The sequence below is a fragment of the Coenobita brevimanus genome, chromosome 116, assembly GCF_032717465.1.
Source record: "Coenobita brevimanus isolate Jiangsu-jjx chromosome 116, ASM3271746v2, whole genome shotgun sequence".
NCBI classification, from domain to species: Eukaryota; Metazoa; Arthropoda; class Malacostraca; order Decapoda; family Coenobitidae; genus Coenobita; species Coenobita brevimanus.
The window spans coordinates 3,021,272-3,037,017 of record NC_137069.1 but is presented as its reverse complement, the minus strand read 5'-3'; the positions used below and the strand labels follow the sequence as shown (position 1 = coordinate 3,037,017).

Sequence of the window (15,746 nt, the reverse complement as noted above, 5' to 3'; positions counted from 1 at the left end):
GCTAAAGAAACCATTCTTCGCCGCAGACGATTTTGTATGTGGTTCATTCTTTAGATGAACAGGTTAGATAAAACATGTTATTGGGATTTTTAAATAATTGTGGTACAGTTGTGCGTGTAAGTTGTTTAGTACTTGATTAATGAAAATAATTTGGCAACTGCACATCAGCTGATATTTGTTAGCAGTGGCTCACCAGGTGGCTCTAGCGTCATTATCAGCTGTGTCTTGCTTTCTCATTGGTCCGGGTCCGCCAAACTTCCAATGATTTGTCAACTCGGGCCAATCAGGGACAGTGTTACAGAAGTAAGTGTTTACAACTGAAAATACACCACCATGGTTCATGACGGAAATAAAGATGAAGCTGAAAAATGCTTCAATCTAGCCCAGAAATACTTCCAAGAGGGCAACAGAGATAAGGCGACGAGGTTCGCGCAGAAGGCGGAGAGATTATACCCCTCACAGAAGACCCAAGGTGAGAAATATTACTTCACTCTCAGGTCGTCATGGCCAGCCCTTCCTGGTATCATACACCGGATTTTTACATTTCGTTATTCGCATTATTGTTTTCGTGAACCATTTGTGTGTACTGTAATGTACTTTGTGCTTTTTTAATTCCTTTTTGTAGAAATATTGCAATAGAGTGTAGGGTAGGATACCGGAAGGCTAATACATTTCCTAATGTAACCTTGTGTGGAATTACATCAGTCTGTATGACGTGGATTATTTTCCTAGTTGCAGTTTTATTGTATCTAAGTTTCATGGTAAATGTCTACAGGTAAAGTACCTCCATAGATTTTGTCAATAAGCTCATGTCAAAATCCTCACCTCATTGGCTCACATTGTCAAGATACAACCAACCTAGGAGCTCATTCTAGCATTGGCTCAGGCCAGTTTGGTGTTAAGCCTTGTATGTCAATTAGTTACGGTATTTTTAACAGAATGTTATTCATACAGTGATTGCACAGGGGGAAAGTACCTTATTAAAAATTAAAATGTCTTGCAAGCAGTAGTTTGACTATGAATATCAGTATTTATTGGTAGTCATAGTTTGTATATATATATAGTAGATAGATAGATGTAGATATATATACACAGTATATTTACCATCATCAGGGCTGAATCCAGCACTTTTAAAGAAAGATGGCTCATGATTCTAAGCAGAGTTATTAGTACGGTATATACTTGATACATTTAAACAGTCAGATATCAAAACTCACTTTTATTTTACCTGTTTTAATCACTGAAGTACAGTATTATGAGCAAGTGGAAGTGCAATAAGGTATTTGTTGCATATATTTTGGTAAACAGCGTGTATTAATGACAAGTTGTCATTAGTTTGCCAGTAATGGGGGGGGGCCAACTACCCTCCCCCCCCAAATTTGTGGCTGCAGTATAATTTGTGTAGAGATCGCAAGTAACAAGTCAAATATTGTCTATCTATCTATCTATAGCATATTTAAATTGGATCACTGGTCAAATGGTAATAGGTAAGTGTGGTTTCATTCTTACCTCTGCTATAATTGTGTGTGCTAAAAATTGTTGGATGACAAAAAAGTACAGTATTGAATAAATATGGCAGAGTTAAACTAGGAAGTTACCATAAGGGGTTTGAACCAAAATATTGCATTCCTATCCCAGGTGAGCGTATGTGTAGAAAAGGCAGTAACTTTTGACTTTTGGGCAAACATTAGTTTTGTGCAGTAGCTGGAACAGTATTGGAAAATTTTCGGAATTACACCCAATTGTCTGACATAAATTAATACTGTATGCTCATTGCTGGATTTAAGCAATTCTAAGCACTCCTCATATACAGTATATGCATTCGTTGCAAATGCTTTTCTTTGTACATAAGAAAAGGAGATGGGGAGGGGGAGTCTGTAGCTCCTATCTTCGTCTTTCATTGCATCTTACGTAACCCAACCTAATTAATTTTGTCTGGACATAGATTCAGTAATGGACGGAGCTACAAGCTGAACAACTCCCACTCCCACTCCTTATCTACTTAGTACTAAAAAGTGCATTGCGACATGTATATAGAAGAAAAAGTGATAAGAATTGTATAAACTAAATGATGAACACATTAATTTCATTCTTCATCAGTTGAGTGTACAGTACTGTACATCTGAAATAATACCCAATACTCTATTTCCATATTCATTTCGTTATCTTCAGGGAGACATGGGACCACCTTACTTTGCAGTTTTCTTAATTTTTCTTTTCATTACCAAAGCCCTTCATGTGATTCTTTGGGTATCTTCGTTTTGGAATTTCATGTTTTGATGTTTTATTTCTTTTATACGTGGTGAATGGTGTTTAAAAAGCAGTCTTTTTTTTTTTTTTACAACTCCACAGTGATGCCAAAAACAGGTGGATGCTATCTTGTGTGCCAGTGACAGATGGACATCATTGTAGACTGACATTTTGGCACAGAGTTATTCATATCAGTACCTGTTTAACCAAACCTAACAAAAATTTTCGTAACTTAACCTAGCCTGGTTTAATGTAACCTAACCTGTCTTTAATAGACTCATGTTTTCCATAACGTTCTCCTTACGTGGCAAGTGGGGTTGGTGGAGGATTAGTGCCCCTCCCTGTAAAACAATTAACTCTGAGCCCTTGGCCACCCCGTCTGGGATACATGGCGTCTGGCAATGAATGAATGAATGATTACTGCAGACACTTGGTATTTTTTTAATTGTAATATACCTCTGAAGTAAGCACAGAGTGATTGCCTATATCACATGTAGCCTGCACTCACTTCAACAGTTATCACTTCTTAAGGTTACTACGGTATTGAGTTACAAAAGTAAATGTAACTTTTTTTTTCTTTTTTTTTTATATAATGTGATCTCTACCTGCAGTCCTGCATCAGACCCTGTTTACTTATTTTATATTAATCCTATGGATGTAATAAAGGCATTCATGCTTTCACCATGTAATGATAAATCAACGCATTGGTATTTTCAGTTAACAAAAATTGTACCCGAGTATCACCACACTTCCTGGAGAACAGTAAAATAATCTTCATTTCCTCTGTTTCCTGATAGCTAATTATAAAATGTACACTACTGTTGATAAAGTCATTTCATAGTTACTTTACACCAAACTTCCCATGCAAGTTGTTTTTCACTAGCATGGCATTACTGTCCTTAGAGAATTCCTTGCTTGTGGATTGTTTTGTTCTATAAACTGATGTCATATTGCTCACTGATCTAGCAGCTTTTACTCATTTGTAGTTGCGGGCATTCAGCTGTGAGTTGATAGTTGTTGTTATTATTGGTGTTGCTTCTGCCTACAGAGTAATGGTTGTATGAGTTTAACAGAAGACTTTACCACACATGGGCCCCAATGGCCATTAAAAACAGCATGGCAGTGTACTGCAGGATAAAGGCCTATTTTAGCTTTCTACCCTCTGACCTATTGACTTAACTTGTGCCATCCATTTCTAGTACATTTCTGAACCTCATCTCTTCATCTTATCCTCTGTCTGCCTCTTCCTCTCACTCCTTGGAGTTGCCACTCACACCCTGGTTGTCTATTTTTATCTGTTGTATGAAGACATGATGTACCAGAATCCATTTATGCATTTTTATTGTGGTGTTTGTGTCATATACTAGTGTCTATTCCCTTATCCTGGAAGCCCTGTTTTTGTCATGACCTGGTCTGATGCCCTTTAGGATAAAAGATCGTTTTTGAAGAAGCTTTCAGAACTTTTCTCAAGTCCTTGACGTGTCAGCAACATTGGATTGTTTTGGGGATATAAAAACTCCCAAACATGGATGTTTGGTCCTCATGCTTTGTAAACTTAAGGCAAAGATGTTGGATTTTTTAATTGCCAGTCTGTGCAAATAGTCAAGTGTTTTGTTAGCCATTGTTTTGTGTGTATACATAGGGTACTGGGTATATATATATATATATATATATATATATATATATATATATATATATATATATATAGATATATATATATAGATATATATATATATATATATATATATATATATATATATATATATATATATATATATATATATATATAAAATATACAGTAATTAAAATGCTCTGTCAGATAAAAAGAGGTGTAATCCCCCTTTTGCCTGCAGTTTCTTGTATTCTCGGAAGGATTGCAGTTGTTGGTTAGTAGCTTCTCATTGTTAGGATGTTGTGCTTCATTGTGAATTGAAATTGTGTTTGCCCTGTGGAAGAACAGATACTTTCCTAGGTAGTCTTTTGTCATCTTAATCCATTTGCCATTGATGGTACGCTCTGATTTCACTGTTTACCAGTTGCTCATTATTGCAGCCTAGTTACTAACCAGGGCAAACCTGTAATGTGTTTAGGCGACTACCCATTGACTTGAGGAATGGTAGGTGGTGCATATGTCTAATTGGAGAGGTGAGAATTGGTAGGTGATGTGTATCTATCTAATTGGAAGGGTGAGAATTGGTAGGTGATGTGTATTTAATTGGAGAGGTGAGAATTGGTAGGTGATGTGTATCTGTCTAATTGGAAGGGTGAGAATTGGTAGGTGATGTGTAATTGTATTGGATTGGTGAGAATTGGTAGGTGATGTGTATCTGTCTAATTGGAAGGGTGAGAATTGGTAGGTGATGTGTATCTGTCTAATTGGAGTGGTGAGAATTGGTAGGTGATGTGTATCTGTCTAATTGGAAGGGTTAGAATTGGTATGTGATGTGTATCTGTCTAATTGGAGAGGTGTGTCATCATCATCAACATCTAGGCATCCCATCATATGAAGCACCAGTGCAGTAATTAGAGAGAGAGAGAGCATTTAGTCCCTTTTGTATAGGTCAGTTGTTGTTGAGTACAGTAACCTTTCCATTTGCACAGCATCTACCATTGCATATTACTGTACTTACTGGTCTGCACATATGTAACCATTGTAACCCATGTTGTAAGGCTATTTGGCATAGTGAATTTCAAAAATTCACCTAGAGTCCCCTTTTTTTGGCCCTCTTTAAAAGTTTTGAGCCCCCGCTGATCATACCTAACATTCAGTGTAGTAAACATACAACCTTTGGAAACATCGCTGGGCTTAAAAAAGGGGCAACTTTCCTGTCACTTTTTATTACCCTTCTGTCCTTTTCAGGTGGCTTTACATTGAGTGACAAGGCTAATGGTTTTCTGTAAGCCAGGAAACCATTAACAGTACAATGCTGGGTGGTAACCAAATAACTAACCGATACATGTTCCCGGTGTATCAACAAGTGGGTTGGTGGAGGGTTAGTGCCCTTCTTCGTATAACAACTAACTCAAAGACAAACGGCCACCCCTTACGGGATTATGGTGTCTGGCTATAGATAGATAGATAAGGCTTACCATATTTAATCTTAGTGCCTGTAACTCCATCTGTGGAAAATAATAAAATTTTTATGGTACATCAATATGCACACCTGTGGGGCCAGCTTGTCTCCTTTGTGTTATGTAACTTTATGTAGCATGTTGCCTGCTTTCAGCTCTACTTGTTTCCATCTGCTCGTCTCACTTTTACTTTTAATAAATAGCAAAATATTTTCAGTGCCTATAGCTCCTTCTTCAGAAAGTATGAAAATGATTACGTAAATACAGTAAGACCTCACTATAACGGACTAATTTGGGCCCAAGCCAGTCCAAAAAATGCAAAATTCTGACAAAAGCGACATCCGGACATCCCCCTGCTAACCCGGACTTTTTCCGATATATCAGACATTAGTACGGATTGCATGAACAGTTTTTAAACTGTTTCGACTACCATTGTGGTACTGTACTGTGTTATAACTTCACTACATTAATCAAATGGTATAGTATACAGTATATAATAATACTGTACTGTACACTGATAAACATGTCTTTTATTTACCTTACTGTGGTGAACATACCTGAAGTGGTCTGGCAGTCCGGACTGCTTCTGGCTTTATCAGACTTTTTCCGATATATAGGATTTTAGTCCGGTAGCTCCTCAAGTCTGATAAAAAGTGAATCCCGGACTACTGAAGTCCATTATATCGAGGTTTTACTGTATGCACTGCGTGCAGGTGGCACCAGCCTGTCTCCTTTGTTACGTACATAGCTAGTTGCCTGATTTTGGTTCTGTTCATTTCCATCTATGCACCTCACTCACTTGGAATAAGTAACAATATTCTTAGCCCCAATGCAGGTGGGACAGGCCTATTGTGGAATGAGATATTTAGAGTAAATGCAGTTTAATCATTATACAGTATATCGTGTTAACATAATACAGTACGGTACTGTATATGACTGGTATTGTATGAATTACATAATGAATATATGAAAGCAGCCGTCAGATAATCAGTATCAACATATTTGTGTATCATTGGCCATACTGTACATCATTGTGTGGAACTCATAATACTGATGACCGGCAGCCTGTGTTTTGGGGGCTGAGTTCTGGAATTTTCCCAGCACACATCAGATTTTTTACCATGTGTGTCAATTGTAGGTAGGGTGTAGTGTATCTCTCCGCTCAAAAGGTGTTTAGTGCACATGAAACCCACACAGATGGAGGGGTTACTGTATGTTAGCACTGTACTGTATAACAGGAATTAAAATTTTTCTTTCCAGATTTCTTGGAGCTTCTGAACAGACTGAGTGGGACAAGCAGTGGGAGCAGCCACAGTAATGGCACAGCAGGGGGCGAGGGTGAGGGTGGGGGTGGCGGCCGGGGTGGGGGGGGACCTGGGGGAGGGGAGGGATTGCGACAGCGCCGAACCTCCTCCACCGCCGAGGAAAAGTCGGGGAGTGGCACACAGTCAGGGTCATCCAATGAGTACACCCGGGATCAAGTGGATGCTGTCAAAAAGTGAGTGTGAAACTGTAGCTCATTTACCCTAACCTAGAAAACAAACTAAAGCATATTGGTTTGTACTCTAACCTGAAAGATATCCCAAACCCCATTCAGCCCAGTTTATGGCAAATGTAGTGAGATTAGAGGGTGGATTTGACAAGACATTAGCATGTTTGTTTTAACCAGACAAAGCTCTTATCCCTTTTCATCTCAGGTGATGGTCAGGTGTAGTCTGACAGAAAGGGAGGATTAACTAGTATCCATGGAAACCCACTCCTACTTCATAAATCTCGTTAAATTTTATGCAGCCACAATTTACTGTTTAAGTTGTGGGTGTGGTCCAGTTTCTTAAGATGAAAACAAACCTACTTTACTATACTTACATTGTCCTCTTTATAAGTGTCATATCTTCACATGCTTTTTTTTCTGCAGTGGTTAATAGGCATCAGTGAGATTTACGGAAAGGTTATTATCCTGACCATGATTTCCACTAAGAAATTCAGTGCATAGGATCCTAAAACATGGTAGGGAATGCATAAAAGTAGGATAGATTTTAATGGAGTTGGCTGTGAATCATACCGACCATTAGTCCCACCTGAAGATGAAGCACAAAGAATCCAGACACAAGAAAGGGAAACAGTAAAAGTGGAACTCTGAGATACATATTATTTAATTTTTTTCTTTGTGAAGATGGTGATTTAGCATCTGTTTCCAGTTGAATTGACCTTGCTGTGTTATTATTTTTACTGTGTTTTATTTTGTTATGGTTTAATAGCCAAAAGCATGGTTTAGCTGTACACATCTTAGCCTTTGAAGTGAGGTCTGTCTGTAGCTAATGAATTTAGATGTACTGTTGTGAAGTGTATGTTGTGCTGGTACTTTAATCAGCTGAGTGTTGAGAAGACAAACTCTTTGGAAAGGTCATGATTAAGTTGTTTATGTTGAAACTGAAAACTAATATTCATTTAATATATATATAATCTACCATTTAATGTATACCAAGTACCAACGCAATCAGACAGTTTGCATCAGAAATGTGTGATTCTGGCCATAATGTGAAAATGCCCTGATTCTGTTATGGCATTTAGCCACAGCCAGCCATAAGCTGCATATTCCCATGAGGAACCAAATTCCACAGCAAAGTATACTGGGGGGATGTAGATATTCAAACCCTGCACTTCAGGTTTTGAACTTGCTTAGTCTGCAGTGTTATCGTTATGGGACAAACTTCAAAACAGTTAGAAATTTGTAGGTGCAGCATTTTTTTTTTTTTTAAATAATGCGAGGAAGAAGGAGCCAAAGGCCAGGAGCCCACAGTTATTGTTCCCTCCAAGAGAAAAACAAAATACAAGAGAGAGCCAAATTCAAGATCCAATCATTTCGAGATGCCTGGACACACTGCGTTTCAAAGACTGGAGATCATAGGAAGCAGGGAATACAGACAGAGGGAGACAGTTCCAGAGTTGACCCGTTGCATAAATGAAGGACTGGGAGTAACGGTTAACTCTTGCATTAGAGAGCTGGACAGAAAAGGGATGAGAGTTTGCTGCTAGATGGGTGCTACGCACCTGTCGTAGAGGTGGAGGAATGCATGCAGACAGTTCAGAGGAGCAGTGACCATTGAAGTAGTGATAGAAAAGAGATAAAGATGCAACAGTGCGACGAAGAGACAGAGGTTGAAGGACGTCAGTAAGAGGAGGAGAGTTAATGAGACGAAAAGCCTTTGACTCCACCCTATTGAGACGAGCTGTATGTGGGGAGCCTTCCCACACGTGAGAGTTGTACTCCACACAGGGAGTCAACAATTGTGCAGGGGTAAAGAAGGAACTCGCAAGTACTGCTGGTTTTATGCTTAATGCAGGCAAAAAATTCCTACACAGATGCATTCCTGAAACTGCATGTATTAATGTGATGTAGTTTTGATTGATGTGGTACTAGTGAAACTTAGTAGTCAGAGTGAGTCTCTTAATGAGGTACCATTATAGAAGGTATGATAATGGGGAAGTTTAGTGATTGAGGAATGATTTTGGCTATTTGATTGATGTGTTGCTTGGGACATAAACTAATGTATGGTATATACTCCCCAGGATCATGCGGTGTAAGGACTACTATGAGATCCTGGGTGTCTCTAAGGAAGCCACAGACAGTGACCTGAAGAAGGCGTACCGTAAGCTGGCACTACAGTTTCACCCAGACAAGAATAAGGCACCAGGGGCCAGTGAAGCTTTTAAAGGTAAGTAGGAATGGAGAAGTGGGGTTGTACAGAAAGTCTTAGTTACTGTATATGCAAGTGTGTATCTTGGATTTAAATGATAGAGTGACCAAGGAGTAGCCAAATCTATTTATGAGGTATACCAATGAGAACACTTTATCGTGTCCAGGATATTCCCTTGGAAGTTTGGGATGGTCAGTGCAACCCTTACCACCTTATTGACCATACCACTGTTACATGCTGCCTCTTTAAACAGTGTTTCATAATATAAAGTCTTTGGTAAAATGAAGGAAAATTGCTTGGTTAATTTCCCAGTTTCCCCCAGTGTACAGTACCAGTTGATCCATTTGTATGGAAGAAGTTATGATACTGATACAGTATTTTGAGATCCTGAATATATGGAATTTTGACAAGGACTTGCAGTACGGTATAATAGGAAAGTTGCAGACAGTTAAAATGCACCACTTTGTACTTGTACAGCTATGAAGCTGTCACTGAAATAAAGAATCCTTGTTAAAAATAAAGAATGCAACACAGTATTTCGCCTTTTTCGCTGCACTCGGTATTGTCAGGTGGTGGAAACTGACAGATTCACTTTATAGGTGGCAATAGAACTAATTTCTTGGATTCATGTGCAGATGAGCATGGAGCCACAGTAACAGTAGCACTAAAAGGTTATTTTAATAAGCTGAATACAACCAACTTGTGTAATAAAAAGGGTAACAACTAGACCCACATTATCCCTTTGGTGGCATAGGAGGGTCTAAGGATAGGCTGTTGCAGTTTAGATCCTTTACGGGAAGCAAACTGGTTCTGACAAGGAGCCTACACAGTGTGGTACTGTTTACCCAGGGTGGAGCAAAGCAGCTGTGGCATCCACCTGGGGTTCAAACCTCCTCATTTTTCCCTGCACCTAGCCATGGAGAAGAACCCTGGCCCAATCCAGGGGAGGTGCTGTCTACCCAAAGAGGGACGCTGATTCCCTGCATAATGTATTTTACTGTAATGTACCTGTAGGATGGTCCCACAGAATCAGTTGCTTACCTGTGATCAACAGATCTGCTCAGCCAGACAGACTGGGGTTAAGAAACATCAGTAGTAGATAGGAAACTTACCTACTTTTTGGCATCATTTTACATGATGGAAAAACCTCTTGTCAAAGCAAGGAGAGGGGAGTTCAAGGTATTGCATTTACCCCCTCAATCAGATTACTTACTGTAGTCTGTGTAGTACTGGACAAATTTATTCAGCTTCAGAGAATCTTCTTTGGCAGAAAATGTAAACGCATTTCTAAATAGTGGACACACAGGACTTTAGTCTGGCTACAGGTAGACAGTGTTATTTGAAGGAGGAAAACCCCGGCAAGTAAAGTATCAGTGATCAGAAGCTGTGATTTTAGCCCTTCACCTTCCAAGGGTTTCCCTCCCTGCAAAACCTAACCTCTTTGATTTAATTTCATATTTTACTGGTTTATTGTTGCTACCTCCAGACACTATTAATCAGCCGAGGGAAACAGTGTGTATTGAGGGGGTAAGTGAAGGATAAATCTACACCCTCTGCTTCAGAAAGTTTCTCCAAAATTGAGTAAAATTATCTGAGGGTGGGTAGAATAAAATTGATAATACACCATTAGAGTGAGGAAGTTAATCAGAGAGCACTGCCTTTGTGTATCGTTCAGATTTAAAATTATAATATGTGTTTTTAGGTCTCCATACAGTCATCGGTTTAAAAAATACATTATGTTTTTGTTAACCCTTCCAAACTGATAACATATTTTTACATTGTTGTTCATTCTGCCTTCATACCTTTTTATAGAGCATAGAGAGATATTAGGTTGTGACTGGGTTTAATGGAAATTGTTTCAAAACCCATTGCTACAAACAGCCTCTCAAAAGTTTTAAAAATGTCTTAAGGCAGCAAGAATAAAACAAAATACATTTACGGTGTAAGAATAAAACGAAATAGTGTATGAATAAAACAGAATGCATTAACAGACTTAAGGGATTAATGGCACTTGCCTCCTAACAGCTGTGGGCAATGCGTTTGCGGTGTTGAGTGATCCAGAGAAGAAGAAACAGTATGACTTGTATGGGCCAGAAGAAGCCAGCGCCCCCTCACACCACCGCAACTCCTACACACACACCGACTTCACACGCGGATATGAGAGTGAGTGCTTAAAATTTGTTTCGTTTTGTAGTGCAGGGAGTAGTTGAGGTGGACAGGTTATTTCTGCTGATTGAAGTTGTAATAAATGCAGTGTACAGTGGAACCTCGGTCCTCGAACATCTCACATGTCGAACAAATCGGACCTCAACCAAAAAATTCAAGAAATTTTTGCTCCAGAGGTCGACCAAAATATCGGACCTCGACCAACCTGAACGTAGCCAAACGAAGGGAAGCTGGCCGACCGACAGTCACGCGTCCACCTTTGTTGTTCGTCAACGTGGTTGTCCTGCTGTGCTTCACATTTTTCTTGATTCAGTGCAGTATTAGCCCCTAATAATGGCTCCAAAGAAAGCAAGTTCATCCAGTACGGCTACTGGCAGTGAAAGGAGGAAAGTAGTGCGGAAAATAATTGAAGAAGTGGAAAAATTATTGCTTATCTTCATCAATGAGAAACAGTTAGCAGGAGACAGTGTTAGTGAGTATATAATTTGTGAAAAGGCAAGAGAAATATACAGTCACCTCGTAAAGGAAAGCACTGGTACCAGTGCTGAAACTTAAATAGGTAAGCATCTGGGGTCTTGGAACGGATTAAAATGATTTACATTATTTCTTATGGGGAAAATTAGTTCGGTCCTCGACCAATTCGGTCCTGGAACAGCCTTCCAGAACGGATTGTGTTCGAGGACCGAGGTTCTACCGTATTTGGGTTTGGTTCATCAAAGTGAGTGACAGTTTTGCGTATTCACACACACACACACACTCACACACACACACACACACACACACACACACACACACACACACACACACACACAAATATTCCTCCTTCCATGTGTTTTTTGTTGAGTTTCAGGTTATCGCCACACTACTTCGTTTTAAGCAGTTGAAATAATACTGCCGGTATATGGTTGTTAAAGGTATGATATTCAGAACAGTATTCATTGTAGAAAATTTTGCCTATGTTTTCTTTCTTTCTTTTTTATAAGAAGAGTCCATGGAGAGTTTTTACCAGTATACTTTCTTGCAGACTGTCTTTTCGTAAACTCGTACTCTCTTCATGGGGCAACACTGGATTAGATGATGGATTTATTTTTATTTTATTATTTTTTTATTTATTTATTTTTCTGTATTATTATTTAGTTGTTTTTTTTTGACAACCATATGATATTTTAATTGTGTTTTTGGCCATAGCTTTGGCTTCTTTGTCTCCCCACTCCATCTTTAGGTGGGAATGAGGCCCATATTGTAAGTGGCATAGGAGGCTTTGTTGCACCTCATCTATCCATTTATCTATCTACTGCCAGACCTCTTACTCCCCAGAAGGGGTGGCCACAAACTAATCACCTCCATGTCACCCTGTCCCCCGCCATTTCACTGCACCTCATCTCTAGTGGTTTATTTTGTGTATTATTGGTACACCTTAACATTATCTTTTATGCTATTTGTTTTGTTTTAACGTGATCATAGTGTACATTAATAACATTCATGCAAGAAGATATTGAGGTGTAATATGCAGAATAAATTGCCAAGGAAGAGGTGTTATGGCTTCCCCAGTGCTTCCTAGAATGCAACCCTTATTCCAGATGATGATGATGATGATGATGATGATGATTAGTAGTGGTGATGGTGATGATGATGATGCTGGTGATGATGCATTGGTGGTAATGGTGATGGTGGCGATGATGATGATGGTGTTGATGATGATGATGATGTAGTGGTGATGATGATGATGTTGATGCATTGGTGGTAGTGATGGTGGTGGTGATGATAGGGTGGTGGTGATAGTGATGATGTAGTGGTGGTGATGATGATGATGATCCCTGGTTGTTCATATTAAAGAGCATTTTCCTTGGAGAACTGAGTCCTTAGAAAAAGTGCTGATATTGACCTGGTAGTAGTCGTTATCATTGAGTCGTGGCTAGAGTAGTGAACTATTATTTCTAGATATTAATTCGTGATGCAGGTGCTCGTCTTTATATGTGTGTTTATCTTTATTACAGTTTATTACGGGTGGTCGTCTTCATTAATCTATCTGTCTATCTATTGCCAGACGCCATAATCGCATAAGGGGTGGCCGTTTGACTTTTGAGTTATTTGTTTTACGGGGAGGGGCACTAACCCTCCACCAACCCACTTGTTGACACGTAGGGAGCACGTATGGGTTGGTTATATGGTTACCACCCAGCGTTGTAAATTGTTTCTTGGCTTACGGGAAACCATTTGGCTTGTCACCCAATGTAAAGCCACCTGAAAAGGAAAGAAAATCAATAAGAAGTGACAGGAAAGATGGGAGAAATAGGAATGTTTATAGTTATTACAATGTTTTCCATATATATAGCATTGTAAATTGGCAGAGCTGGGTGATTGGCTTTATAGGTATCATTGCTTAAGTGGCGCATATTCTACAATTTACTGGGGAATGAACAAAAAAGAACTGAAAAATAATGACATGTTGGCTTGTTTATGTCAATGGTAAGTCTTGTTTCTACTAAGGCAATATTTTTTTTTAAAGAATTTAGCTTTTAATGTTACTTTTTTTTTTTCTTATATTTATTGTTATGTCTGTGTTATTATATAGAACAGATAATACAGAAGTGCTAGTATGTGCATCACAGGACTAACTGATTTCCTTTAGCTTTCCTGCACTTAACCCCAATAATTAGATGCCTTTTATTTATGAGTTACCTGAGAGGAGCATGTGGAGTGACACGAGGGACAAGTTGACGAGTGGAGAAGTGAAAGAACGTTGTGGGGTGGATGTGGATGTGATTGAGAAACGTAGGAGAAATACGCTGAGGTGGTTTGGACATGTGGAGAGAATGGAGAATGAAAGACTGACTAAGAGGGTGTATGTAGCTGAATTGGAGGGAGGGAGAGGGAGGGGGAGACTGAGGATGAGGTGGAGGGATGGAGTTGAGAGTATGAGGGAGGGGGGAGTGAGTTGGGGGAGGAATGTCAAATGGTGGGTGACAGCGACTTGGAGGCGTTTTGTCTGTAGCCACCCTTTGCGGGATTTGGCCGTCAGACTATAGATAGATAGATTTTTATTCATGGTGTTTCCAGATCATTTTATTCTGCATGATAGGGAAGTTTAGAGTACTCAGATGCAGCTTTCAGTATCCCCTTCACTGCTAGAGGCTCTCCTAATTTGAATAAAGTTGTATGATAGCAACAAGAGTGAAATATAAATGATGTCCATGACCTTTGGGGTTGATTACTGCTGGGCCAACAGGAGGAGAGTTGTGTGTGGTGTGGGTGGTGGTGTGAAGTGTGAATACAGTATTTGTGTCTGTGAGGGGGTGTCAGGATATGGAGGGCTTAAGTAGAGAGTGAATAAGTGTTTGGATCTTTCAGTTGAGCAGATGTTGGTGCGTGTGTGTGTGTGTGTGTGTGTGTGTGTGTGTGTGTGTGTGTGTGTGTGTGTGTGTGTGTGTGTGTGTGTCTCTCTCTCTCTCTCTCTCTCTCTCTCTCTCTCTCGATGTTTTGTATTGGCTATTTTTATGAGAGGAGAGGAAAGAGGTTGGTATATGAGAAGAAAGTTGAAATGTATTGTCATCATCACTCAAACCTTTTTCCCACATAAGGACAGGGCGAGGTAGGATCCCAAAAGCAAGGAAAGAGAGGGCATGAAAGAGGGAGAGAACTTGCACTGGTGAAGAAGTGATAGTGATGATGCTGAAGTGATTTAATAAGGAACTGTGTGATTGTGATAATGTAATTGTGGTGATTGACTGATAGTGTATTGAGGGTTGCCAGATTTTCAGGTAGATTAATGAGGAAGATGAGGTGTATTGTGGTGTTGATGTGGATGTTTTGAAAGGTGTTTGAAGCACCCTGAGATGATATGGCCATGTGGAAAGAATGGAGATTGAGAGATTGACTAGAAGAGTGTGAGGAAGAGAGGGAAAGGGGAGAGGAGGGAGACTAGAAGAATGTGAGTGAGGTAGAGAGGGAAGGGGGAGACGAAGGATGAAGTGGAAGGATGGGGTGGAGAGGTATTCAGGTAAGGATTGTTGGAGTTGGAGGGAGGGCAGCCTGATGAAGTGATAATGGGGGATAGTGTGATGTGGAGACAGTTTGTTTCTGACCGCCCATATCAAGCTTAAGGTGTCTGTCTGTAGATAAGTTAACTGTCTATCTATTGCCAGACGCCTTAATCCTGTAAGGGGTGGTCACAAACAAATCGCCTCCATGTCGCCCTGTCCCCTGCCATTTCACTGCTCTGCCCCCAGCTCACACCCCCATCCCTCATATACTTCTCCACTCCATCCCTCCATCTCATCCTTGGCCTCCCGCTCCCTCTCTCCCCCTCCACCTCATTCACATACACTCTCCTCATCAGTCTCTCACTCTCCATCCTCTCCACAAGGCCAAACCACCTCAGTGTGTTTCTCCTAACTACTACTATAAATTGTGTGTGTGTTGGAAGGGGGTATATGGTGAAGAAGAAAGTGTAAATCTATTGACACAAGGAAACATTGGAGTCTTCTGTAAGCTGAATGAAATTAGTTGTAACAGACAAAATAAAGCCAATAACAACATTGCTATACTTGAAGGGTTAAG

At 39.8% G+C, this 15,746-nt stretch overlaps 1 protein-coding gene across 1 annotated transcript in view; it reads left to right on the top strand.

The window, feature by feature from the left end:
• Positions 1–315: 315 nt before the first annotated feature.
• Positions 316–15,746, top strand: part of LOC145418749 (dnaJ homolog subfamily B member 12) — a 37,033-nt gene continuing 21,602 nt past the window's right edge. The window contains exons 1-4 of the mRNA XM_080287084.1: positions 316–472; positions 6,583–6,820; positions 8,893–9,038; positions 11,046–11,183. Of these exons, the coding sequence (XP_080143210.1) occupies positions 334–472; positions 6,583–6,820; positions 8,893–9,038; positions 11,046–11,183 (661 nt within the window). The 5' untranslated portion in view covers positions 316–333. The remainder of the gene's footprint in view (positions 473–6,582; positions 6,821–8,892; positions 9,039–11,045; positions 11,184–15,746) is intronic.